The sequence below is a fragment of the Mustela putorius genome, unplaced genomic scaffold (assembly GCF_011764305.1).
Source record: "Mustela putorius furo isolate JIRA1106 unplaced genomic scaffold, ASM1176430v1.1 tig00000083_pilon_pilon_pilon, whole genome shotgun sequence".
In the NCBI taxonomy this organism is placed as follows: Eukaryota; Metazoa; Chordata; class Mammalia; order Carnivora; family Mustelidae; genus Mustela; species Mustela putorius.
Genome location: NW_025421273.1, coordinates 10616525 through 10643375, shown reverse-complemented (window position 1 = coordinate 10643375; position 26851 = coordinate 10616525). Strand labels below are relative to the sequence as shown.

At 57.9% G+C, this 26851-nt stretch overlaps 1 protein-coding gene across 1 annotated transcript; it reads right to left on the bottom strand.

Moving 5' to 3' along the window:
- Positions 1 to 132: 132 nt before the first annotated feature.
- Positions 133 to 13591, bottom strand: FGFRL1 (fibroblast growth factor receptor like 1). Its single transcript, XM_004772331.3, has 7 exons — positions 13296 to 13591; positions 12630 to 12724; positions 3478 to 3750; positions 2347 to 2427; positions 1971 to 2255; positions 1531 to 1884; positions 133 to 1398 (listed from the first exon to the last, which is right to left on the bottom strand). The coding sequence occupies exons 2-7, from the start codon at positions 12706 to 12708 to the stop codon at positions 950 to 952; spliced, it is 1521 nt and encodes a 506-aa protein (XP_004772388.1). The 5' UTR covers positions 12709 to 12724; positions 13296 to 13591; the 3' UTR covers positions 133 to 949.
- Between the last annotated feature and the right edge of the window lie 13260 nt (positions 13592 to 26851).

Below are 26851 nucleotides of genomic sequence, written 5' to 3'. Positions count from 1 at the left end.
AGCTGTACACAGACTTAAGCACACATGGGCACACACACCTGTTCACAGACCAGGCCCACAAACATGCCCGTACACAGACCCAGGCCCGCACACACATGCACACACGCACAAGCCAAAGGCAGAAACATCAGCTTAATGGAAGAGGATGCACATTTTCTTGTTTAACAAAATAAATTAAATATACGAAGCTTCAGCTCAAACTCTATATAAAATTACAGAGGTCTGGGGCTGCCACAGGCAGTGGGGCAATGGTGCCCGGCCCGGAGGCGGCCATCCAGTTGGCCAGCAGGCCAGGTGCGTCCCGGGCCTGAGGTCAGGCAGGCTCTGTGGTACACCTTCCTTCCAGCATTATTAATATTATTATTTTCTTTTTTTAAATATAAATATCAAGGGCCCTTCGCTCTGGCGAGGGCAGGGTCACCCCCAGGGGGCTCCAGCCTCTTAGGGCAGGGGCCAAGACTGCTCTGCCTGACCTCCCGGCCCGGGAGCCTGGGGAATGCCCAGACAGGAACTGGCAAACACAGCCAGCCGCTGGTGGAGACCTGGGTAGGGACACGGCAGCCGGCACGGGGCAGGGCTCGGAGGTTTGGCCAGGGTCCTCTCAGACCCCCTGCCAGGCGCGGGGAGGGGTGGCTTGACCGTGGCCCCTGTGGAACCCTCCTCATGGGGCGAGGGGTTCCTTCATCAACTAGCCCATTGCTACATGCACAATGCAAAGTTGCCGGCACAGACCTTCCCAGGTGTCTTAGTCTGAGGGGTGTGTGTGTGTGTGTGTGTGTGTGTGTGTCTGTCCAGAGGTATGTGTGTGTCACCGAGGGCGCCCCAGGGTGCTGACTGTGCCTCCTGCCTAGGCCCCAGCTCTCTGCGCAGCCGCCTGTCTCACATGGGCCCGCCGCCCCACCCTGTGCCCCGCAGGGCCGGTGGGTGGGGCCCAACCCCGTGGCACTGGCTAGCACTGGTAGTGGATGTGCTGGTGGACCTTGCCCTCCACGTGCGAGTGTGTGTGCGAGTGCGTGTGTGTGTGCGTGTGCGTGTGCACATCCGTGTAGAGTTTGGGATAAAGTCTGGGCCCGGCAGATGGTCCCGGGCTCAGCAGATGCTGGGGTGCCACCGGAGGCCCGAGCTCCTCGCACAGCCCCACGCCAGGGGCAGGGCCGAGGCTGGGGGGCATGGGACGGTCCTTGTCCCCGGCCCGGTCGCGGGCGGCCACGGGCGGGCGGTGTGCAGGCAGAGGCGGGGTGGGCCCGGGTGTGCACGGCTTCTTCTTGGCCTGGCAGAGCCACAGGAGCACGGTGCCAAGGATGAAGACGGCGCCAGCCGGGATGCCGATGACCACAGGCCACGGCAAGCTGGTGGTCGAGGACGAGGGGGCCACGGGGGGCCCTGGTGGCTTGGGGTCTGCAAGAGAGGCCAAGGATAGGGGTGGGGAGAGCAATGTCGCCACGGGTCCCGGGACAGCCCGCGACCGGCCAGCCCATGGCCTCGTGGGGCGCCTCGCGTAGCTGGGATGGGAGCAGGGAGGGGGCGCACCTGGCAGCACGGTGAGGAAGGCGCTGCGGAAGCTGTAGCCCATGGTGTTGGCCCCCAGGCAGATGTACATGCCGGCATCATCCTGGCGTGCGCGCGCAATGAGCAACTTGTTGAGGTAGGAGCCGTCGGGCCTCGACCACACATCCCCCGTGGGCAACACCACGAACTTCTGGCCGCCCACATCGATAGTGGAGTTGTAGCGGCCCTCAGCGCCATACTCCACACGCTTTAGCCACTGGATCACCGGCTTCACATCGCTGCGCACTTTGCACTGGAAGGATGTGGTGCCCCCGAAGTCCACGGTCGTGTTCACGGGGTGCGTGCCCGTGAGGACGGGCTTGGAGCGCGTCCTCTCTGCATGGAGACACAGCAGGTCATCGGCACCACCTTGGGCCGCCCCCCACCCCACCCCCCCCCCAACCCCAGCCCCCTGCACTCACGGATCACGTCCACCTTGTAGGTTGCATTGATGGCGCCTGCGCGGTTGGACACACGGCACGTGTACCTGCCACTGTCCTCGGGACGCAGGTTCTTCAGGCTCAGTGTCCACTTCTTCTTTCTGTGCTCCCCGGCCTCCAGGCCTGTCAGGGCCTGGTCGTCCTTCATCCACATGATGTCGGGCCGTGGGTGCCCACTGGCCACACACTTGAGCCGCACAGAGCTGCCCACAGGCCGAGCGATCACGCGACGCCTCATCTTGGAGGGCTGCGTGAAGCGGGGCCGCGCTGTGGAATGGCCAGCACACAGGTGAGCAGGACACTGGGAGGCCACCCCCACCCATGCCCAGGGAGGACGGCGATGCCCACCCCCTCTCACCCCACTGCTTGCTGGCTGCATCCTCCTGGCCCCCGGAGGCACCGTCGTGCCCCAGACGCTCCCTTCCTGTGCCAGTATCATCTGCAGAGAGGACAGCAATGAGGGGGGCCCCAACAGTGTCCCTCCCGACCCAAGGCTGGTTCCCAGGCCCTGGCCTCTGGCCCAGCTGGGAGAGCTCTGTAAACACACATGCGCGCCCCCAGGGCACACCCACCTCTCAGAATCCCAGAGACAGCTGGGCAAGAGCTGCCCGCCCAGCCCGCTGCCTGGGTGCAGGTGACCCCAACAGAGCCCCCCCGGCTCCGGGGGGTCTGCAGGCCCAGTGGGAGGAGGGGGCCGGGCCCGCCCGGCAGCTGCGGTAACCCTAGCCCACATCAAGGGGGCCGAGGCCTTGGAGAGCTGACATGGCTCACATACCGCCTCGTCACCCTCCCCTCTCAGAGGACAGTGGGGGGGACACCAGCCGTGTTCCCATTCCACAATCCAGAGCAGGGGGCCCAGTGGGGGTGGGGCAGGCCAAGGAATGCCCTTCCTGTCACAGCCTCCTCCACCCAGTCAGGGACCCAAGGAGGGGGCCGCACAAGTCAAGCTCGCCCCCTTTGCGAGATGGGGTGCTGTGGCTGCCAGGGAGCCCCACCTCCAGGCACCCAGCCCAGGAGCCCTCCCGGTACCAGCGAGTCATGGGTGTGTCTCTGGGGACCCCGCCAGCCCCCACACCAGAGCCCCAGAGGCAGAAGAGAACACAAGGCCCTTGGCGGCCCCTCTGAACTCTGAAATCTGAGCCTCAAAGTCAGAGCCGACGCCAAGGCCTGGCCTCCCAGCCAGGCCCTTCACAAGACCACCACCCTGGGGCTCTCCCATGCCCACTCCTGCCACCCCCTAGCCAGCCTGGGTCTCCCCGTCAGCAGAGGTTCTGGGGACCCCATGGCACAGGCCTGAGGAGGAGGGCCCAGGCTGGGGGTGGTGGCCCCAGAGGTCAGGCCCCTGTCCTGGGCTTGGAGAAGGCCGGCAGGTAGGTCTCCTCCTGGTAGCAGCACTGGGGTAGGGTGAGGCCGCACAGGGAAGGTCTGCTTCCCGGGCTCACGTGGACTTGGGCTCACACGGCATGGGCCCAGCGTGGGCATCACTGACCCATCACGATGAGGGTGTAGTTGACGCTGAGGCTGCCGAAGCCGTTGGTGGCCTTGCACACATAGGCGCCGGCGTCCTCCCGCTCCACCTCCTTCACCTTCAGGCCCTGGGGCAGCACCCGGAAGCGGCTCCAGCCGCCATGAATGGTGCGGCCGTCCTTGGTCCACATGGTCAGTGGCGGCGGGTCTCCCTCCACAGGGCACTGCAGCCGCACAGTGCGGCCCAGCCGGGCCACCTGCCTTGGAACCACCTTGTCTGCCATTCTCGGAGGGCCTGTGGGTGGGACAGAGGGCTCAGTCAGGGAGGGGTGGGTGGCCAGTGGTTAGGAGTGCAGGCAGGCCTGCATGCGGGAGCCCCCGTCAGCTGCCTGCCTGCCCAGCCCAGGCAGTGGGGGTCTGAAGCCCTGGGCCCTGGCCCCAGCCCGCAGGGGTCAGCAGTCTCCTGGATCCTGCCACTGCCGGGATCTGAGCTCCCCGGATGTGCCATCACATCATGTCACGGAGGAGCCAGGATACAGAGGGGCCAGAGCGACTCACCCAGGCTGTGCGTCCACAGGCGAGCCAGGATGGACCCCCATGTACTCCCCACAGGCAAGGCACACAGCACCAAGTCCATGTAGCACAAGCAGATGTGTCTCATGGTCCGGTCAGTGCCCGGCTATGTGTGCCTGGCCAAGGGCCTCCCTGATGCCAGCGGCACCTTGGCAGGAGGCTGAGCAGAGTGGCACGATAGGGTGGCATGACCCCGAGTCCCTGGGGTCCAAGGGCAAGCAGCAGGGTTCCTGTCTGGCTGTCAGCCCCCTGCCGACTGTCCCCCAATAGGAGAAGCCCAAGTCACCAGCAGGAAGAAACCCACTCCCAGCCCTGTCCCAGCTCACAGCCAGCCTCGGTGCCTCCTGGGTGCAGAGCCAGCAGGCACGGCTAGCCGGCTGCAGAAGATACTGCTGGCGTCCCAGAGAGGTGGGGTTGCCTCCTGGCCAAGCCCCAAGGCTCCTGCACCTTGGGGCGACCTCAGGGGGCGCTGAGCCCTTACACTCGCCCCGCTGACTGTACACCCAGACCAGAACAGATGGCTCCGGGCACCCCGCTGCCCTTCCAGGGTCTAGCTCCCAGGATCCCGCCCTCTGGCTGTTGGCCAGGGGTGCTCACTCCACACTGTGGCCACTAGGGCCTGGACGTCCTGAATCCTGTGTCCTGGTCTCCCAGGAGCCGGCCGGTGGCCGCCCTGAGATGCACAGCTATGGGGCCTGCGGGCAGCATGTGCTCTCAAGAACCAGCTGGTGTTTCTATGGTGTGTAGGTACCAGCTGGCTATGTTGCCGGCCTTCCCCTCCAGGACCCAGAGCGCATCCCTAGGCTTTCCAGAGGCTCGTGGCAGCTTCCTGTGCACCATCTCCCAGCCCCAGGGGACCTGTGCAAAGTGTAGCCCCACGCCACTGGTCTGCTGGTGGTGAGGGCAGGGGGTGTTGGCTCCCATTCGGATGGAGAGAGCTGACAGCCCAGGGTCTAGGCAGAGAGGGGCCCGGCTTTGCTAGGGGGACGGAGGGTTAGGGGGCACAGCAGGGGCACAGCAACACCAGGCCCTTCCCTCTGTGCCCTCTATGCCCACTGGTGAAAAGGGAGCTTGAGGTGGGGGAGGGCCCTACCCAGCCCCACCTACCCTCCCACCCACCCCACCAAGCACACCCCCAGGAATGCTTCTGCCTCTGCTAAGGTTCCCCCCACTCCTGCCATGGGGCTCCTAACATGGGCCCCAGGCCATCCCTGCACTCTCAGCCAGCTCCCTCCAGGCCCCCAGGGCCCCAGCAAGCAGCTGCTGAGATCTACCTCTCCCAAATTTCTCAGTTGCATATGGGGCCCCCCAGACACCCACCAAGTCACAGTGAGACAGTTGCGGGGGTCTCCTGAGGCCCCACAGCATGCCCAGGGTCCCAACCTTCCTCCTAGGCAGGCCCTGTCTAACACCTGTCACTGCTTGCAATCCCACTATTCAAAGGGGCATCCCAGACTGCAGGACAGAAAGGGGACCCCCTCAGCCTGCCCCCAGGCTGACTGACACCTGGCTGTCCACACAGGCCCAAACACTGCCTGGCAAGCGTCAGGGGCTAAGACGGTATCCCTCTCTCCCCGGTATCCCTCTCTCCCCGGGCTTTCCTGTCCTGGCCCCATCCTGGAAGAAGCCTGTGTCAGTGGCAGAGAGAGGACCCAACAGACAGCGCTTCCGGGGCCAGGAGGGGCACCTGCAGCCCTGCCCCCTCCCTGTACCAGGCAGTGGGGTGTGAGGAGTGGGGGTCAGGGGCATCTACTGGGCCACAGAGGCCACAGACCCCCTCAGCCACTGCAGAGAGGAGGACAGAGCCCAGTGACTGCCAGACAGAACAGAGGTGTGGCCTTGAGGACTGGCCTGCATGCAGGACAGGGGGACAGGCAGGCAGCCAGAGGCCCCAGCCGGAGCCAGCCTTATCCTAAAGCAAACAGCCCCCTTCCCCCCTCCCTGAGCCTGGCCTTCCCTGCCCCCGCCACCCCCTGCCTCTGCAAAGACCCCAGCAGGCTCACCGGAGGGAGCCCCCCCACCCCAGATTCCTGGGGATTTTGGCCGCCAGTGTGACGGCCACGGCTCTATATTTAGCTCAGGAAACACAAGCCCCCATTGTTCCACCTGGTCAGGTGCCCGACCCACCCAGCCAGAGGCAAACTGAGGCAAGACCTGAGGCAGATGGGCAGCTGGAGGGTGTGCAGGGGGCGGAGCGGGGGCAGTTTCCCACCAGCTGTAGGGCAGTCTCTGGATCCTTCAGCACAGGCACCTTCCCCACAAGCACGACCTCCAGGAAGCCCTTGGCCTTCCATGCACCCCAAGCCACAGCCTTGAGGAATTTTGGGGGGCATGGGCAGGATGTGGATGGCCATGTGGAGGGGGTAAATGGAGGCTGGGGCTGGGTCGCACCCCTCAAGGGGGCTGAACAGCAATGCAGTAGGCAGAGAGAGGACCACTACACCCTCTTCTCCTCCCTCTCTCCTTCCCGCCCTACCCCATCCCCACAGCTGTGACAACATACTAGAATGGGGGTGTGGGGAGGGGTCAGGGGGCAGCAACCAGGAAGACCCCATATATCCAGCCTATACTTCTAGGCTTCCCAGCCACCACCCAGAACTCAGGTGCCATACATCCACCTCATCACGCCATCTCCAGACGCTGTCCCCAGACACACAGGCTATCCCCCAGACACTGTCCCCCAGACACACAGGCTGTCCCCCAGACACTGTCCCCCAGACACACAGGCTGTCCCCCAGACAGTCCCCAGACACACAGGCTGTCCCCCAGATATTATCCCCAGACACAGGCTATCCCTCAAACACTGTTCTCAGACACATGGGCTGCCCCCCAGATGCACACACCCTACCCACAGACAGGCTCCCAGGCACACGCACATACACAGTCATACACCAATAGTAGAGGCAAACTCCCCACACCAGAGACCCCCTTGCCCCACCTGCCGTGAGGACAGTTGCTCAAGGGTTAAAACACTATAACCTCAGCTGATGCTCCTCCTATCCCAGCAGAGCCCAGGAGGGCTGAAGGAGCAGGGGAGCTGGGACAGATGGAGGGATGACACATGCTGGAGGGCTAGGGACAGGACCCCAGTGGCAGTCTAGCCCATGCAGTTTCCAACACCTTCGGGGGCCACCTGAAGTGCAGCCCCCCACACCTCCCTAACCCTCACGGCCTCTATGCTGCCCATCCCTTCCTGGTATCTCTCCCCAACACCCTCCCCAACCCCCCTAGGGGGCTGCAGTGCCCCTCTTGGGGTGGCCTGCTCTGGCCGCTCCATCTGAACCATACCCGAGCCCCTGTTCTGTTTAGGTCTGTCTCGGGCCTGGCCGTGGGGGCATTGCCCATGCCAGCCTCTCCCTCTCTCCGCCGCTCAAGGCATTCATGACCTGCTGACCCCAAGCGGCCTTCATGAGGAGCTGGGCCAGACACCAGCCCTCCCGGGGGCCCCTAAGTGCCAGTCCACACTGCCCACACAGGGGCCACGGACACGGGTAGAAGTGAGGGGCTGCAGGAATCAGCTGGTCAGTACATCAGAGCTCACTCCATTCTCAATCAGCCCTGAGAAGCCCTGGAAATGGCCAGCCTAGAAGGAACTCTCTGGCTGGTTGGGGAGCCATCAGGCTGACCTTGTTGGGACTGGCTGGGAAGGGACTTTGGATGGCCAGCTGGAGCCACTGGAGCCCTCTCTTCCTGGAGAAGTCAAGTGGTCTGGAAAAGAGGACTCAAAGGACTCTGTGACAGGGCCTGACGGGGGGGCAGGGAAGCGATGTAGGTCCCGTCTAGCTTGGCAGAGGCAGGGGGACACTCTCCAGCAGAGTGGGGGTCCCTATGATGGTCCCTTTGGTGGGTGAACACCACGCAGAGGCAGACCTGGGGCCAGTGCCCTCCCCCAAGAAGACAAGGGCTGGGAGGCTAAAAAGAGGGGGCCCAGATGAAGACCACCCCAGGACAGCCGTGAGAGGCAGGGCTCAGCCTCCACCCTGGTTCTGAGCCACTCTGGTACACGCGTGCACACACATGGGCTCCCAATCACCAGCAGGCCCGGGGCGGCCCCTGGGGGCTGAACCCATGGGATCTACCCATGGAACTGGTAGGACCCACAGGGTGGGCTGTTGCCCCAGAAGCCAGGCCGTCTGGGTGCAACAAAGGGACAGCCTGACCCACTGAGTCAGCAAGCTGTTCGAGGTGTCCGACCTGACACACCACCCGGGGAGCAGCACCATGGAAGGCAACAGGCTGGTGGGGGGACCCTCCAGGTCTGTCCCTGGCCCTGGAAGCCCCAGGCAGACCTCCAGCCCAGACCTGACCAGGGCTCCTCCTCATTGCCACTCCCAAGACACACATGGGGGCCACAGAGCATTCCCTGACAGGCTGCTGCCCTGGGGAGGGGGTCCCCACAGGAACGGCCAACAGCTAACGGCACCCACCCCACGGTCCTAGGAACAGTCTAGAGGGCTCACTGGCATACCCCGGTGGCTGCATCCACAGCCTGCCAAGTCCACAGACTCCAAGCTGACCCCTGCCCCCCTCCCCCACCTCAGAAAAACATCATGCACCTAGAACTGGTTTAGCATCACCACCTCCCTAGAGGGGCCCAGCCCCAGCCCCAGCCCAGCCCCAGAGTGAAGAAGGACCTGGTCCCCTGGGTCTCCCTCACAAGCTGGTGCTGGACCCAGAGGACAGGGTAACAGGACAAGAGGCCCAGCGCACCCAGGGTCCTGCCCGCCATGGGCTTGAACCCATATGACATGGTGTTTCCTGAACCTGGAACCCCAGGTCAGAGGTTGGCACCAGTGCTGCTCCTCACTGTGAGGGCTCAAGCGCCAGACGGCCCAAGCCCCATGCCACAGAGCCCCGCACTCCCACCCACACCAGCTTCACCTACCCCAGGGTCCCAGCCAACAGCCCACAGCCAGCTTCTTGCTGACAGACTATAGATACGAGGCTGTGGCACACTGGGATCCCTGAGATCTCCGCAGGCTACAGGGCACACAGCACCCGCTGCCAGGCTCCACAGTGAAGCCCACAGTCCCCACCAGACCGGGCAGGCTGCTACAGAGTGCCAGGGCCAGCCAGTGGCACCACTGACACCCTCAGTGTCTTGAGGCTCAGCATGGTGGGGTCAGAGGAGATCACCGCCCAGGGCAGTCCCAGGCCAGAGCTGGGCACAGCTCCCTCTCCACCACCTGCTGCCCCAGGCCCCTTTATCTCTTCATAGTGCAGGACTTGTGTCAATCTCTAACAAACTGGGTTAGAAAGTCATTATTTCCTGCCACAAAGGGAAGCCCTGGGCATCAGCAGGCCCCAGGCTGGAGCACCTCCCTGCCACACTGTCCCCTGCATTCCAGGGACAGACCTGGAGCCCCTGCCTCATGCTGGTTCTCCCCAACGAGGCCAGTTCCTGTGGGACAAAGGGACCCAGGCCCACCAGCCTCAAGGCCCTAGCCCAGCAACTCACTGGGGACAGGAAGCTATCACCCAGGACGTGCCCAACCCCTTTGCCCTGCACCCTAGCCAACCAACCTCTCAGCCCAGTCCTGGCCTATTCCCACTCCTGGCCCCCATCCAGCTACACCAGGGCGTCTGCAGCCCCAAGATGTCCACCTTGGTCAGTGCGACCTGCCTACCTCTGCCCACGCTCTTCCTCCACCCAGAGGCCATTCTCCCCTCACCTGACCAGTACCCATACCTCCTTCCGGGCTGTGCTACCCACGTCTCTCCCTATGCCCCCAATTCCCTCCCCCAGACTTCCTCGACTGTGGACCGTCTGGCTGCAGACCCAGCCTGAACTAGCCCAGGACAGTGGCCTCCACTGCCCTCGGACCCCAAGAGTAGCCACACTGAACACCCACAGGCTTGACCAGGAGCACACAATGACCACCACTAGAAAGACAGATGGCAGGCAGGGTGGGGTGGCAGCATGGGCCAGAGGCTGTGTCCTGGGCATGCTAGGGCTACGGCCACTGGGATGGCACAGAAGGCCCGCCACCAGCAGCAACGCGGCCAGCAGCGAGACTCCCGGCCCACCGGGACCACCGCCTGCCTCTGCCAGCACTCTTAGCAGTGTCCAAACCCCAGGCCGGAGGCTGAGGCCACTGCTGGGAAAAACCAACATTTCCCCATGGCACTGGGCGGGGGTTGAAGGCCCATTGATTCCCGCACAATGAAGAAGGAGCCTGCGGTAGGAGTTTCCAGGCCCAGCCAAAGGCGACTTTGTTCATGGCTCCCTCCTCCCCCCAGAGGGGACAGTGATTTATTTTCTCTTCCAGGAGTGGGGCCCGAGACATAAATGGGGCGGCTGGCCTGCATCCCCACCTCACAGCGCCTGGGCCCAGCTCCCGCACATCCACCTCAGCTGGGGCTGCCTGGTAGGGTTGGGGGAGGCCCCTGCGGCCTGGCCAGAGGCCAAGCAAGGTCAGCCAGCGCACACGCACACGACGACAGCCCTCCTGACGGCCGCGCGTCCTCCGCACGCCCTCACACACACTGGTAGGCTCTTCCCAACACAGCCCAGACGGCAAGAAGTCACTATGCCGGTGGCGTGAGGCAGCCAGCAGCCAGCGCCCGGCCCCGGGGGCGGCGCTCGGCCCTCCCAGGGCACACCAGCACGGTCCAGGGGACAGAAAGGTGACTTCGAGGGCTGGCTGTCCAGAGACCTGTTCACTGCTTCCCCTGTGGAAAAGCTCAAACCCGACAAGCTCTTCCATGAGTTCTTCTAGAGCTCTCTGGGAAAGGCAAGGCCATCGGAGCTGCTGGAGTTCCCACTGTGAGAAACCCAAATCCTATCTTCCCTCCAATTTGGAAAAAGCTGTTGAAGACAAACCCACCCTGATTGTGAAACTTTCAGAAAGAAGAACTTTGAAAACATGATCTAGTGTAGAGACGGGCTGACTGTGGAGAGCGTGACGCACAGGGAAGACGGCTCTCGGCAAACAGCCTGGCCCTCTGGGGGCGCGCCCAGAGTTACCGTGCCCCTCAAGGCCAGGCTGGAGGGGAAGCCAGCACTGTTCAGGAACAGGGGCCTCATACCCCACCCCCAAAGCCACACAGGACCTTGCCCTTGGAGAGTGGGTGCCAGGGCAGTGCACACCCGGCATGAGGGCCAAGGCTGGAGACAAGGCGCAGTCCCAAGGCCCAGGCTGAGGGAAAGAGAGCTGGGTGTGGCCCCTCCAGGGCCCCCTGGCACTGAGGCAGGCTCTGCTGCCGCCGCCATTGCTGCCATCCACCACTCTGCGTCAGGATCCAGCCAATGACCAGGCCAGGCCAGCGGCCTCCAGAGCTCCTGGCTGAGCAGCCAGAGGACAGGCAGGTGTGGGATCGAGGGGAGTCCAAGCAGATGAAAGAGGGATCGGAATCCAGGCTGCCGGCCACTGGCGGGCGGGGGAGCCTTGCTGCATATGACCTGAGTGCCTGCCGTGCCCAGGACACTGCCAGGCCCAACCACGCCTGGGCAGCCCCCACCAGGCCACCAGGCCAGTCCCTAGCCGGGCAGGCGGGGGGGTACTGTGGCATTAGGCCCACCTGGGCTGCCGCCTGCCACCCAACTCCCGAACGTGCCCATATAAGGCCGGGCTGGGCTCGGTGTACCCGCTGGGTGGCGGGGGGAGGGGTGCGAAGCCTCAGAGGACTGGTGGACAGGACAGGGACGCTCCTGAGTGGTCAACACACCCAAAGGGCTGGCCCGGCCAAAGGGCCCGCCTAGCCGAGAAGAGGCCAGTGCAGAAGATGGCGGGCGAGAGTCCGTGAACGCGTATGTCCCATCACCCGTCAGCCAAGGCTGTACCTTGCTGGGGCTGGGTACAGGGGCGAGCGTCCCTCGGGAGACATTGCAGGCCTGCCCACTGGGACATCAGGTGTGTGAGCGTGCATCTGAGTCCTGGAATGGAACACACCCACACACAGTATGTGGCCTGAAGCAGGTGGTCCTCTGGGTCTGCCTGGAGACGAGCCCCCACCCCTACACCATGCAGCAACTCCATGTTCCAGACACTCAATCCCCCAGCCCCCCACCCTATATCTTCCCAGGGATGGGCCAGCTCAGGGCACAGGGCTGGGTCATGAGTCCCAAACACTAACAATGTCCCCACTGTCCCCAAACCGCACCCTGACCACCATGGGGGTCTCTGGGTCTAATTGGGTCCTTATAGGGGCCTAACTGGGTTCATTGTGCCAAACAGCCTACCCCACAAAAATCTTCAGGGTAACCAACTGCCCTCAACCTCAGGTACACACACAGACATGCATGTGTCCTGAGAGGCACTGGGGCCAGAGTCCACTCTACCAGCAAGTGTGGGGTCCCACAGGTGAGCCGGGGTGATCTTTGGGTGAGAGAGGCCTTGTGGGTGAGGTGTGCCCCCTCAGTGAGCATAGAGTCCCAAGGGTGAGCTGGGGGTGAGCTGGGGGACCCCACGGGCAAAGGGGGATGTACCTTCTGGCTGAGCCTGGGGGCCCAGAGGGTGAGAAGACCCACCAAGCTCCAGGCCAGTAGGGGCGGGGCGCAGGCACGCGCGCCAGCCGGGCACTGTGGCAGGGTTCAGGCCCGGGAGGGAAAGGGGCGGCGCTGGCGCAGGCCGGGGCGCCGGGCTGGGCGCCAGGACTCACCTCGGGCGGCGGCGGCCGGCGGGAGGGCCCCCAGCAGCAGCGGCGGCAGCAGCAGCAACAACGTGGGGCTGGGCGTCATCTTGGCCCGTCCGGACCTGGAGGTATTGAGGGTCGGTCACTGGCGTACAGGGTAGGAGTCGCCACCATCTAGACTAGGGCCCCGGGGCCGCCAGCACCGCAGTCCGGGGCTGCGAGGGTCTGGGTGCGGGCCTCCCCGCCCTCCCTGCCAGCGCTCCGGGCGGAGGAAGCGGCGGCGGGGAGCACCGCGGGTATCAAAGGCAGACAAAGGGTTTACACTAATTACCGGCCTCCCCCGCCGCCCCCCGTCTCTAAACACCGTCTGGATTCCTGGCGCTTGTAACTCGGGCCCTGCCCGCGGGACACACAACACCGGCGGCCGCGCACATAATCGCCTGCGCCATTAGCGGACAAATTTGCGCTTGGGGGGGCCCACGTGGGGTGCAGGGGCGGGGGCGGGGCGCGGACAGGACCACTGGCCGGGCAGGGTCGGCGGCGGCGCGTGCGGTGCCCAGCGGCCTCGCACATTGTATTCCGGAACCCAGACCCTCCCAGCCCCCGGCCAGATCCCGGACCCCGGACCCCGATCCTTCCCTGCAGGCCCTCCCAGTCGGCCCCCCGGGGTCGCGGGCGCGCGGAGGGTCTCACCTCGGCGGGGCAGGCAGGCAGCGGGGCTCAGGGCCGGGCCCGCGGGACGCGCTGCGCGGTCATCGCCGCCCCGGGCGCCGCACCCCGGCGCCCCGCGCCCCCGGGCCCGGCCTCGGGACGGGGCGGCGCTACCTGGGCGCGGGCGGCTCGGGCCAGGACCGGCGCCTAGGCGGGTGTCCGGAGGCAGCGCGGGCGGAGGGGTCGAGTCCAGGGGCTGGAGGCCGGGGCCGGGGTCCCGGGGCGGCGGGGCGAGGGGCCCGGGGCGCCGCGCCGCGAGGCGTCCTTCCCTGCGGGGCTTTGTCAACTCTCCCGGAGCGAGCGCCGAGCCCGCCGCGCGCCCCGCCCCGACACAACTTCCCTCCAATCGGCTCGCCCCGGCTCGCCCCGCGCCCGCCCCGCGCCCGCCCCGCGCCCAAACTTTCCCCCAATCCGCGCGCGCCCGCCCCGCCCGCGGGGCTCTGGGCCTTAACCCTCGCAGTGCGGGCGGCCTGCGGGCGGGGCGGCTGCCTGGGGCGCGGCCCCGCCCCCGGCCGGGCCCGGCCCCCAGTCCCAGTCCGCCCTACCCGGCCCAGCCACCCCCTTCCCGCCCTCGTCCCGCCCCCGCCCCACCCCCGCCACGCCACGCCCCCCCGCCCCTGCCCCGTTAGTCTCTGCCACCCCAGCCAGGCCCACCGCCACCCCGGCCCCCACCCCACCCCGCAGCTCCCCACCCTGTCCCGCGCGCCCCTGGGTGCCGCGGCGCCCACCCCATACCTGCAGCCACCGTGCCTAAGCACTCCTGGTACCCCCAGCGCTGGCCCTGATCGAGCCCACAGTCGCCTGACCTCGGGCCAGCCCCGACTGCAGCTAGGCCATCCCTGGTTGCCCAGGACGGGCGGACGGGATGGCTGCAGGGTTCCCTCGAGGCCCAAGTCCCCGGGGAGCCCCTGGGAGCAGTGAAGAGATCCAAGACCCAGCTCCAGTCCCAAGTGGTTCTGGCAGAGGGGAACAGGTCTCTGGTGAAGTGGGGAACAGAGGTTCTGCCCCGTGCCCAGGGTCATGGTGGCATCCCTGACCGAAGGCAGGTATGCCCACCTGGGGCTTCAGGCCTGCCGCTGTGATAGTAACCCCAAGGACACCAACAAGAGTAATAGAGACCAACACACATCACGACTTCTTTAATCCTCAGAGGCAGGCAGGTGCCTTGCTGTCACCTGACACAGGTGAGGGAGCAGAAGCACAGAGAAGGCAGGTAATTCGCCCAAGATTTCCCCATGGGCAGTCAGCAGAGACTGAACATGCAGACTGAAACTGTGCTTTGGAGGCCTGCTTTACTGTGTCCTTTCTGCACACTGCCCTCCCTCCCCCCACCCCAGCCCTGGCCTGCTCAGCGTCTGCCCACTCAGATGCCTCCCCACCTTCACCCTCCAGGGCCTCCTCCCCAACCTTTCTGATCTGAGGAGGGGGCCAGGCTCTCCTCGGCTTCCCCTCCACTGTCGCTTCACTGGAACGGACAATCATCATTTTAAAATAAAATTGTGGGGGCTCCTGGGTGGCTCAGTGGATTAAGCCTCTGCCTTTGGCTCAGGTCATGATCTCAGGGTCCTGGGGTCAAGCCCCACATCAGGCTCTCTGCTCAGGGAGCCTGCTCCCCCTACCCCCCGCCTACTTGTGATCTCTCTCTCTCTCTGTCAAATAAATAAATTAAATTAAAAAAATAAAATAAGATAAATAAAATTGTGATCTTGCTGTGATTCCATAATGCCTTCACCATAAACCCCACAAGCCTTGAGGCCCTGGATGCCTGGGTCCTAACCACATCCCCTTCTCCCACAAACTCTGGCCAAATAATACCCCCAACACACACACGAACACACCTGCCCCCATGCAGGAGCCTTTCAGTCCCCTCTCGCCATGCTGCTCCATCAGAAACCCTGACTGGAACAGCTTCTCTCTGCTCAGGAGTGCCCTCTTCCAGGAGACCTTCCAGGGAAGACTGAAACTGCAGAGGCCTTGCAGACTAACATTCCCAAGGCAGAGGAGAGCTGGGTGAGGGAGTGTCAACAGTCAGGGTTTGGGGCCTATCAAGGCCCAGACTGCCCACCCTTCCCAAGCAAGTGAGAAGGCAGTGTCCCAAATCCTGTCTCCAGACCAGTGTAGGCACTTCGGGATGGGTAGAGGCGAGCCCAGCCCAGCCTTGTCCTGTCTGTACCCTGAGTGAGGGCCCAAAGGGCAGACCTGAGTAGCCCTCCCGTACTTGATTCAGGCCTTGCCGATGGGGAGGAAGCAAGGAGAGCTGATTCAGGGCCCTCCTGGGAAGGGAGGGTCGGGGTGGAGCTGGCCTTGGGGGTCATGGACAGGTGCTCTGGGACAAAATGGGCAAGTGGGTGGAGTGGGTCTTGGCTAGCTCGAAGGCTGCCCCAGACTTCAGGAACAGGTTTGTGAGGAGACACAACTGGAGCGTGAAACCCTCCAACAGGTGTGTAGGCTGCCAAAGGCAGCTGTGTGAAAAGGCGGTTCTCAAGTTTGGGGGGTGGTCAGAAATAAGGATGTGGGCAGCATGCGAGGCCGTCCAGTGCAGCGTGGGGCTAGGTGGGCAGTGGGGAGGGGTCATGGGCCTATAAGCAGCCCCAGGCAGGGTCGGAGGGGGGCGAGGAGGCGTGGCCCACCCGGAGAGTACTGGGTGGAGTCCCAAGGAGCGGCTCTGGGGCACCCAGTGCTGCTGGCCCCTTTCCCTGTTCCAGGACAAGCTGCCCCCTGGCGGAAGCACCTAAGGAGGTAAGCCCCCACCAAAGGGCACCCAGCTTCCCTCCCCTGCCTCGCCACTTCCTGGCCCCTAGGCACACCTTCTGGGGCTCCCCAGGTGGGAGGCAGGTCTGCCTGAATGCCCAGCCCAGGCCACTTCCTCCAGGAAGCCCTCCCACTGTCCCTTCATGACAACTGACCTGAAATACCAAACTGGTTCTAATCTTGCCCCTTTATCACTAAGACTTAGCGCACTTGGCTCACCTCTCTGTCTCAGTACCCCCATCCACTGTCTGACCCACAGAATTGTCATGGAGGTTGCAAGAGTTCCTGTCTCTCACATGCCTGGCACAGGTGAGCCCCCCAAAATATGTTGCTCTTCATATTCTCCTTCCACCACGACAAGCTGCTCCCAGCCCTGTGCCAGGTTCTATCAGTGGGGCAGAGATGTGGGGTTCTGCCAGCAGGACAAGGCCCACATCCCCACTAAGAGATGGCATCTTAGTAGAAGGTGTCCTGACTGAGAAATGCGCCAGGTGGCGGAAAGTGCGGCAGGAATAGAAACCAGCTCATGTGCAGGCTTCTGCTCCAGCTGCAGGAAGAGGGACCAGGTTCACATGCTCTCGCCTGAAGCAGGAAAAAGAAAAGGGGGGGGGCAACGATAAATATATGTGAAAAACAGCACTCAAAACACAGAAAATTACACAGCAAAGGACAGTGATCCTTGAGAGAAGGGAAACAAATGGCCATCCGTACTCCCTGCCTGGAGACAGTCTCCAGGGCCAGTGGAGGCAGTGGGGATCCAGGCAGACCCCAGGGTTCTCCCTCGGGTTAGCGGTAGAGCAGAGAGTCCCACGAGGACAAGGTGGCCAGAGTTCACAGGGCAGAATCCTGGAGAGGAGGTAGCTATGCAGACAGGGGACCCCAGGGACCTACAGGGGTATCAGCTGGTTACAAGCTGCTACCCCCAACTTAGGGAAAGAGCAACCCAGAAAGGTTAGCCCACAGAGTGTGGGAACAGTGCCTGCATTGGACAGCCAGGGTTGAGAACCCCTAAGTTAAGGGGCATCGGTTAGAGTAGAAAGAAGAGTTTTGCCTTAGTAGCAGGGAAAAATCAACCTTAGGCTACATGTAGTTCCAGTCCAGCCCAACACAGCTTAAGAACAAGACCCAAGAAGGGAGGGGAAAATGAAACAAGACGAAACCAGAGAGGGAGACGAACCATAAGAGACTCTTAATCTCAGGAAACAAACTGAGGGCTGTTGAAGGGGAGGGGGTGGGAGGGATGGGGTGGCTGGGGGATGGATACTGGGGAGGGTATGTGCTATGGTGAGCCATGGGAATTGTGTAAGACTGATGAATCACAGACCTGTAGCCCTGAAACAAATAATACATTATAAGTTAATTTTTAAAAAAAGAACAAGACCCAAAAGGGTCACACAAGTTCCAAGTAACTTAACTACATCCCAGAAAGAAATATAAGGATGTTTACAGAAATGGAAAGCCATCCAGCACCCCCAAAATGTAGGATACAAATGTTTTACAACCAAAAATCATTAGGCATGAAGAAAGGCAGTAAATTATAACCCATATGGGGGGGGGGAATAAATCAAAATTAACTCAGATGTGACAAGGGTGAGAGTTAGTAGGCACACCTACTGTGACTACAGTCCATGAGTTCAAGATGCTAGAGGAAAGATTGACTATGATAAGTAGAGACATGGAAGATTTTTTAAAGCCTCAAATTGAGCTTCTAGGAATGAAATATAAAACATCTGAGATAAAGAATTACATTGAATGTGATTGATAGAATATTGCACAAGAAAAAATTATGAACTTGAAGTCATAGCAATAAAGACTATCCAAATGAAATACAGAGACAAAAATGACAGAAAAGAAAAATGAACAGTGTTAGTGAGCCATTGGACAACCCCACACATTAAATTATAGGTGGATTGGAGTCCCCAGAGGATAAGACATGGAGGTGAGAGAGAAAAGTATCTTAAGAAAATGGCCAGAATTCTTATAAATGTAATAAAAACCATAAACCCATAATTGCCAAAAGTTCAACAGAACTTAAGCAGAAGAAGCATGAAAAGAACTACACTAAAGCATGTACATTATTCTCAAAATGCTGAAGAACAGTGATAAGATGAACAGCTTAAAAGTATCTAAGAGATGGGGCGTCTGGGTGGCTCAGTCGTTCAACCGTCCAGTTCTTGGTTTCGCTTGGGTCATGACGTCAGGGTTGTGGGATCGAGCCCCATGCAGGCTCTGTGCTCAGTGGGGAGTCTGCTTGGAATTCTGTCTCCATCTTTCTCTGCCCCTCTTCCTATACTCTCTCTCTCTCAAATCCGCAAATCTTAAAAAAAAAAAAAAAAAAAAAAAAAAAGTATCCTGGGGAAAAATTTGTATACAGGAGCAAAGGAAAGGATGTTCTGTTGATGTCCTGTTGGATAAAAACAATGCATGTCAGACAGTGGAGCAATCTCTTTACAATACTGCGAAAAGAAAACCTGCCAACCTGCATTCTTTATGAGTAAAAATGTCATTTGGAAACAAAGATAAAATTAGGACTTTTTCAGACATAAGGAGATTGAAGAATTAATCATGAGGAAATCTATACTACAAGAAATGTTAAAGGGCATCCTCTGGGCACCCGATGGAAACCTGAAACCACACACACACACACACACATACACACACACACACACACACCCATACATACATACAAATAAGAAGGGGGGAGAATAAAGGGCACAGAGACAGTAGCTGCACGAGTAACAATAAGAGATGTTTTTCTTATTATTTAAATCTCTTTAAAAGACAATCAGCCATTTATTTTTAAAAATTTTTTAGGGTCCACACCCAATGTGGGGCTTGAACTAACAACCCTGAGAGCCTGCCAACCAGGAGCCCTGACAATCAGCTATTTAAAAAAAAATTTTTTTTTTTAAGATTTTATTTATTTATTCATTCATCAGAGAGAAAGAGGCACAGCGAGAGAGGGAACACAAGCAGGGGGAGTAAGAGAGGGAGAAGCAGTCTTCCCGCTGAGCAAGCAGCCTGATGTGGGGCTCCATCCCAGGACGCTGGGATCAAGACCTGAGCTGAAGGGAGGTGCTTAACAACTGAGCCACCCAGGTGGCCCAACAATCAGCTATTTAAAACAAAAAATAACAGAAGTGTACTGTAGGGGCTCATATCATATGAAAAAGTAAGATGTATGACCATAAGAGCACAAAGACTGGGAGGGGAAAGTGACAATGCAGTGTGACAGGGCTCTTTTACTATATAAAGATGTCATCATATTACTGGACAGGAGACATTGCCTATATAAATCTGAAAGAAATGCCTAAAATTGCCTAAGAATGGGGCACCTGGATGGCTCAGTGGGTTGAGCTTCTGCCTTCGGCTCAGGTCATGATCTCGGAGTCCTGGAGTCAAGCCCTACATCAGGCTTTCTGCTCAGGGGGGAGCCTGCTTCCCCCTCTCTCTGCCTACCTCTCTGCCTACTCATAATCTCTCTCTCTGTGTCAAATTAAAAAAAAAATAATAAAATCTTTAAAATCACCTAAGAAAGCATTACATCTAGTAAGGCAACAAAGCGGACAGATGGGATAATTAATGTAAAAAAAGAAAGGAAACCAGAAAAAAGGGGAAATAACAGACCAGACAAATAAAAAATAAATAGCTAGATGGTAGAGTAAGTCCAACCACATCCATAATCGCTCTAAACATAGAGTGTAAATATCCCAGTTAAAAAGCAGAGATTGTGTGGACTCCTGGGAGGCTCAGTCCGTGAAGCATCAGCCTTCAGCTCAGGTCACGATCCCAGGATCCTGGGATCGAGCCCCTCATCGGGCTCCCTGCTCAGTGGGGAGCCTACTTTTCCCTCTCCCTCTCCCTGCTGCTCTGCTTATTTGTGCCCTCTCTGTATCTCTCTGTCAAAGAAATAAATATAAATATAAATATAAAATACATATAACATAAAATATATAATATAAATATTATTATAATATAAATATTAATATAATATAATATATACAATATAAATATATAATATATAATATAAAATTAAAATTAATTAATTGATTAATTTGTAATTTAATAAAACTAAATTAGTAAAAAATTTAAAAAGAACAGAAAAAAAGAAAGAAGACTGCCAACTAACTTGGCCTAAATAAATAACATATTTATAGAACAGTCTTTCATCTTCTGGGCCCAAGTCTCAACATATGCAAAATAATTCAAGTCATCAAAACAATGTTCTCGGGCACCTGGGTGGCTCAGTGGGTTAAGCCGCTGCCTTCGGCTCAGGTCATGATCTCGGGGTCCTGGGATCGAGTCCCGCATCGGGCTCTCTGCTCAGCAGGGAGCCTGCTTTCTCCTCTCTCTCTCTCTGCCTGCCTCTCTGCCTACTTGTGATCTCTCTCTGTCAAATAAATAAATAAAATCTTTAAAAAAAAAAAAAAAAAACAATGTTCTCTGACCATATTACAATTATATTAGAGATTGTTAACAGAAAACTATCTGGAAAATTCTCAAATACTTGCAAACCAAATAATCTACTTCTTAATGTTCTATGATTGAAGAAAAAAAAAACAAAAAGAAAATTAAAAATTATTTTGAACTGAATGGAAGTGAAAAGACAACATGTAAAAAAAAATTAATAATCTTTATTTGGAATACAGTTAAAGCAGTCCTTAGAGAAACTGGCAGCACTGAACACCTATTTAAGAAAGGTCTCAAACCAATGATCTTAGCTTCCAGGTAAAGAAGCTAGAAAGGATGAGAACCAATGAAACCCAAAGTAGACAGAGAAGAAAAATAATAATGGGTACATTAGAAATCACTGAAATTTAAAAAAAATAAACACAGGGAAAAATAATGACCCCCAAACCTGTTTCTTAAAGAAGATCGATCCAGAATCAAAGAGGGATTGATTAGTGGAAGGAGCAAGGCCACACAATTACAAATTTTACACATGTGAAAATATTAATAGGAAATGTTATGAATAATTTTATGCCAACACATTAGATGAAATGTACAAATTCACTGGAAATTACAAACTGCCAGAGCACACTCAGAGAGAAATAGAGAGCCTGAATATGTCTATTAAATGATGTGAACTTTTCATTAAAAATCTTTCCACGAAGAGAACATCACCCTCAGAGTACTTCACTGAGAATTCTATAAAACATTTAGTTGGGGGCACCTGGCTGGCTCACTCGGTGAAGCATGTGACTCTTCGGCTCAGGGTGGTGAGTTCGAGCCCCACACAGGGTGTAGAGAAGACTAAGAAAACATTTAGGGAGGAAATAAATCCCATTCTTCACAAATACTACCAGAAAAGGGAAGAGAAGGGAATGTCTCCCAACTCATTCCATGAAGCCAGCAACAATATAAACAATATAAAAACAATATAAATATATATCATTATCAGCTAGGGTTTATCCCAGGGATGCAAGAGTTGGTTTAACATTTGAAAATCAATTAATGTAACTTACTATGTATTTTTAATATTATATTTACTTATTTATTTGAGAGAGAGAGAGAATGCAGGGGAAAGGGAAAAGGAAGAGAGAGAGAGAACGCGAAACACAGAGCCCGATGTGGGGGCTCAATCTCATAACCCCGAGATCACAACCTGAGTTGAAACCAAGAGTTGGATTCTTAAACCAACGGAGCCAGCTAGGTGTCTCTGTAACTTAATGTATTAACAGAAAGAAAAATCGTACAGATTATCTCAACAGAGGCAGAAAAAGCATTGGACAGAACCCAACACCTATTCCTGGTTTTTAAAAAGTCTCAGCAAACTAGGCATAGAAAAGGCTTCTCCAAGCTGACGAGCCTTATGGGTGACATCATACTTAATGGCTAAGACTGAGACTAAATCTTCCCCTTAAACCAGGACTGGGCATTGGGTTTGCTCTTTTCACTGCGATTCAACATTATGCTGGAGTGAAGACTGGAAAGAAAGAAGTAAAATGGTCTTGATTTATAAATGACACAATCATCTATGTAGAAAATCTATGTGATCTGTAAAAGCAAAGCCACTAGAACCAATCGTCTTAGCGAGCTCAGCGAGATGCACGGTCAATGTGAAGAGGGTCACATGAGTGTGTACAGCAAACAGGGCTCTCGTACACTGCCCGTGTGTACAACTGCCTTGGAAAATAGTTTAGCAAGTTTTTTCAGAGTGAAGCACACATCGACTCTGGTCCTATGATATGGTCTTCTACCGATATGGTATTCACCCACCAGAAAAGAAGGCACGTGTCCACACAGATCTTTGTGCACAAATGTTCATGGCAGCTTTATTTGTAAGAGCCCCAAACTGGAAACTACCCAAATGCCTGACAAGTGAGTGGGTCACCAGACAGATCCACATCCATACAATGCGTTAGCGACAGACACAACAACACAGATGAATCTCCAGATAGTTAGACTAAGTGAGAGAAACACGAAAAGTCATAAGATTGCACATTGTGTGATGGCATCTGTGTAACATTCTAGAAAAGCCAGGGGAGCTGTAGTGACAGAAAGCAGATCTGGGGCTGCTGGGGGCAGGGCGGGGTCCCAGGGCAGGTGAGCTGTGGGGGTCATTGATGTGCATGATCTAGGTTGTGCTCACGGATGCAAACATGTCAAAACTCGTCAAGTTATATCCTTTAAATAGGGCAGGTTATTGCACTCAATAAAGGTATTATTTTTAAAAAGACAAATGGGGGGGGGGCGCCTGGGTGGCTCAGTGGGTTAAAGCCTCTGCCTTCAGTTCGGGTCATGGTCCCAGGGTCCTGGGATCGAGCCCCACATCGGGCTCTCTGCTCAGCAGGGAGCCTGCCTCCTCTCTCTCTACCTGCCTCTCTGCCTACTTGTGATCTCTGTCTGTCAAATAAATAAATGAAGTCTTTAAAAAAAAAAAAAAGACAAATGGGTTGATGTGTCAGAAAGACAGAAGGGGCCTTAATGGAGGGTCCGGGGTCGACAGGTGTCCAGGCACCAGACCCTCCCTCAGTGTCTGTTGAGTAGAGGGCATGAACACCTGAGTTGGGGTTGTAGATCAATTTGGATTTTTCATGCACAAACCTTTTTGGTTGCACTTTCCCTCCTGTGACCTGTCATTTCAACTCAAGATCCTCATGGGAGCTTTCCCTTAAAAGAAGACAGGGCTGGCCTCGTCCCTGGATCTGCTCTAGAACTACGATCTGGAGGGTTCTGGACCCACTTCTTCCTGCCTTTGAGGGATACTTGGGGTGCTCCTTGTGACTCTCAGCCACAGACACAGTAGGGTGGGCAGCCCCACGTGCAGCCCTCTGAGAGGTGAGCTCACAAAAGCAGCCCCCAGGATAAGCCTTGGCCCCTTCCTAGGGTCAGCTGTCCCCACAGGTGCTGGCCTGAATCCCTGAGGGGATCTCTGCCTGAGGCCCAGCCATCCTGACCAGGGCTGATCGTGGACAAGTGTCCCTGATGGAGAAGCCCACTCACCACTGTCACTGGCCCAGGGTGGTCCTGATTGGGGTTCTCTGTAGCTCTCCCCAAAGGCAGCAGCCTGGAGCTGGGGAGAGGCACTGGGCACGGGGCTGGCATCCACAGCCTCCTCCCACATGGTGTCTGCTACACAAGCTCTCCCCTGGAGGAATGGCCACTCCACAGGCTGGCCCCAAAGCTCCAGGAGGAGGGGCTCGGCCACGTGTGGAGAGCAGTGGGGCTTCGGGCCCTCCTGCTGCTGAGTTGGGGTGTCTGCAGCTCACCCTGGCTTGGGCAGGGAGGGGCCGCTTACAGCATCCTACGGGCAGCCCATCTCCGCTGCCACCCCCGGGGAGACCCTTGACCAGGAGGGTGCAGGAAGATTTTTGGCTTGGTATCGGGGCACTTGGGCTGCACCCCAGGGGGCTGGGCAGGTGGTGTTGCCCTGCACGGTGATTCAAAGTGTTGGCAGGGAGAGGGGCTTGCCTGATCCCTGGCAGTGGCACCCAGGGCCTTTCTCAGTCTGGGAAGGGTCTGCGTTCGTGAAGTTCCATCATGCCAAGGGCTGAACCCCATCCACGTCCCCCCCTACCCCAGTGGACCTGGTGCCCACTCCAGGATGTGGGCAAGGGCACCAGGCCCAGGATGGCCCTCATCAGCAGCACACACACCCCCAACCCTGCTGGGGCCCTGAATAGGGCCCGACTCCTTCCCTCCCTTCTCTACCCCCGCACTCTCCCTCCCTCACCAGGCCCACGGCCATTCCCTCCCCATTCTGGAGGCCAGGTCATGCCCAGGTGTTTGGTGGCACCTGGCTTCTCTGACTTTGGATTCCACTTGGGTTTGGTCTATGCACGATCTGGAAGGAGTCCAAGGCAAGGCCAGAGGTCTATGGGACATCCCTCTCTTCTTCCCTCACACCTGTGAAGGGTACCACCCATGCCTGCTGGCCTGGTCCCAGCAGGCACCTCCCTTGGGCTCTCTGGTCCCTGACCCCCTCGGTGACTATCCTGCATCAAAGCCGAGCCAGAGCATGTGTGTCCTCGATGCGAGGGCCCTGACTGGTGGGGCCAACAACACCCATGGTGGCCCCAGGACACAGACCTTCCACAAGGGCTCCTGGCATCAGGTGACTCCGAGCTGACCCTGTGGATGGGAAGTGGCGTCACCGGGACTCAAATTCCCCAGGGGGCAGTGCAGCAGTGGGTGGAGTGCAGGGGCTGGTTGCTATGGCAACAGCAGAGCCTGCATCGACAGGAGACCTCTCCATCTCTCAAGAAAGGGAAGAAAGGAAAGTGAGTTGAGGGCCCTTGGGGCTGGGGTCTCTCTGGCCACAGGGCGGGCACACAGTCCTACAAAAAGCTGGAGCAGCTGAAGTGTTCATTTGCTAAAAAATGGCCACTCTCAAGGAGAGGAACACCCTGATACCTGAGAAGGCCTCGGGCAGGATGGGCAGGAGAGCAGGGCCACTGGGTCCTCTAGCTGGGGCCATCACACCTCCCTGTGACCACGTCTGTGCCTGGGTCACCCCTCTGCCTCCAGAACCCAACAGAGGTTGGACCCTGATATAGCTTCCAGGAAGAGGGAGCATACCTCAGTCCCTGCGTGGTGTGGGCCACGCAGCTGCTGGGCTAGGCAGCCTGAACCCCCAGAGGGACCTGACTCTGAGCTGCAGCTACTTCTCAACACATCGAGGGACCTGCATGCTCCCAGGACCCACAGCGGCCTGAGGCTCCCGAAATGCCCTTCTGGCCCGGACTGGCTCACGACTCAGAATGTAAGTTTCAAGAACACACAGGTGACACACACATGGGTGTTTCCGAAGTGGGGGGCCCTCAGGGCTCTTCTGCAAACAAGAGGGCATGGTGGCCTGTTCTCGACACAACCCATGACTGCAAGGCTTTGAGGCCTCATGTCCAGGCCCAGAGCCTTTGATGGTGGAGAGAGGTTGCGTCCCCTGAAAAAAAGAACTCAGAATCCAGTTACTGTTAATGTCCTGAAGTATGTAAGGGGGCCCTGTGGCCATTTTCAGGAGATTGCTCTCCAACCTCTGGGATTACTGGATGGCCCTGAACCTTGGAAGCCATCAGTCGCCCCCAGGAGCTTGGAGAGGTCTGACAGAGCCTGTGAGCCAAGGGCTTTGCAGACCCCTCCTGCCAGAGTTTCTGTACTCCCCCGAAAGCAGAGAGTGGGGTGACATGTCCCACATTGGTTCCCTGTGCAGGGAGGGCCAGCACGGAAGTCCCTGGGCCCAAACCACCTTGTTTCCAGGGAAGCCTCAGAGACCTGTTCCCATATCAGACTCAGGGTCCTTTCTGTGCTGTCAGGACAGGTGGTCACCTTGCCCCCTCTGGCCATGGCTGACACAGCTGACAGTATGTTTCCTGCACAAAACCACATGGTGTGTCTCCTGACATGCAGCTGACCTGGCAAACGCCTCCTTCTCCACCCTCACTGAAGAGCAGAATCTGGAGCAGTGGCCTTCATGTGACGGGGATCAGCATACTCCCAACCCCTTCTCCCAGGCTTAGTAGGGTCCCGGGGCTCTTGTTTCCTTGAGGACATTACACTGACTGGACTGGGTGTGTGCGAGTTGATGAGTGCCTGGGGTGCCTTAGTCCAGCCCATGTTGACCACAGGCTGAAAGATAAGCTGTCAAAAGCCAGGAGCTTTCAGGGAAGTTCTTGGGATCTGATGGAAACATTGGGATGTCCTGTAAAGTAACATCATGCCACCCAGGAGGACAGCCGGTCAGGCCCACGGTGCCTGACACAGCTGCAGCAGAGATGCCTCTGGGACGTGCCAACAGGAGGAACATCTCCGGCCCAGACTCCTAGCCTCCCGGAGTAGGGCTATTTCCTCCTCCATCCAAATCCCCTATCCACTCAACAACGGCTGTGGACTGGCCGCTGAGCTCCTGATAAGCTCTAAGCTGACTGACCCACGTGCCCAGCGAGAAGCATGTACGTGCAGTGTTTTGCCCTCAAGAGTGAGTAACGGGGACGGCGTCCAGCTGCTGCGGGAAATGAGCTGTACGAACACGGGGGTCCAGCTCCCCTCTTCCCCAACCAACCCTGGCTTCACAAGGATGCTGGCTGCTAGGAAATGAGAAGCGTGCAGACATGGCTTGGGGCAAATGTGTACATAGACCAGTGTCTCTCAGTGGCCCAAGCTGAGGGCACACCAAGCCCAAGCGTGGTTCTACCAAAGGTAGTATCCAGGAAGGTGACCAGCTGGCCCAACTCCCGAAGACCGGGACAGGAAGCTTGAGGCTAAGGTATGCAGAGAAGCACAGAATGAGAGTGCTATCCCACAGAAACACCTCCATGGACATGTGGGGCATCCCTCACATCTGAGAC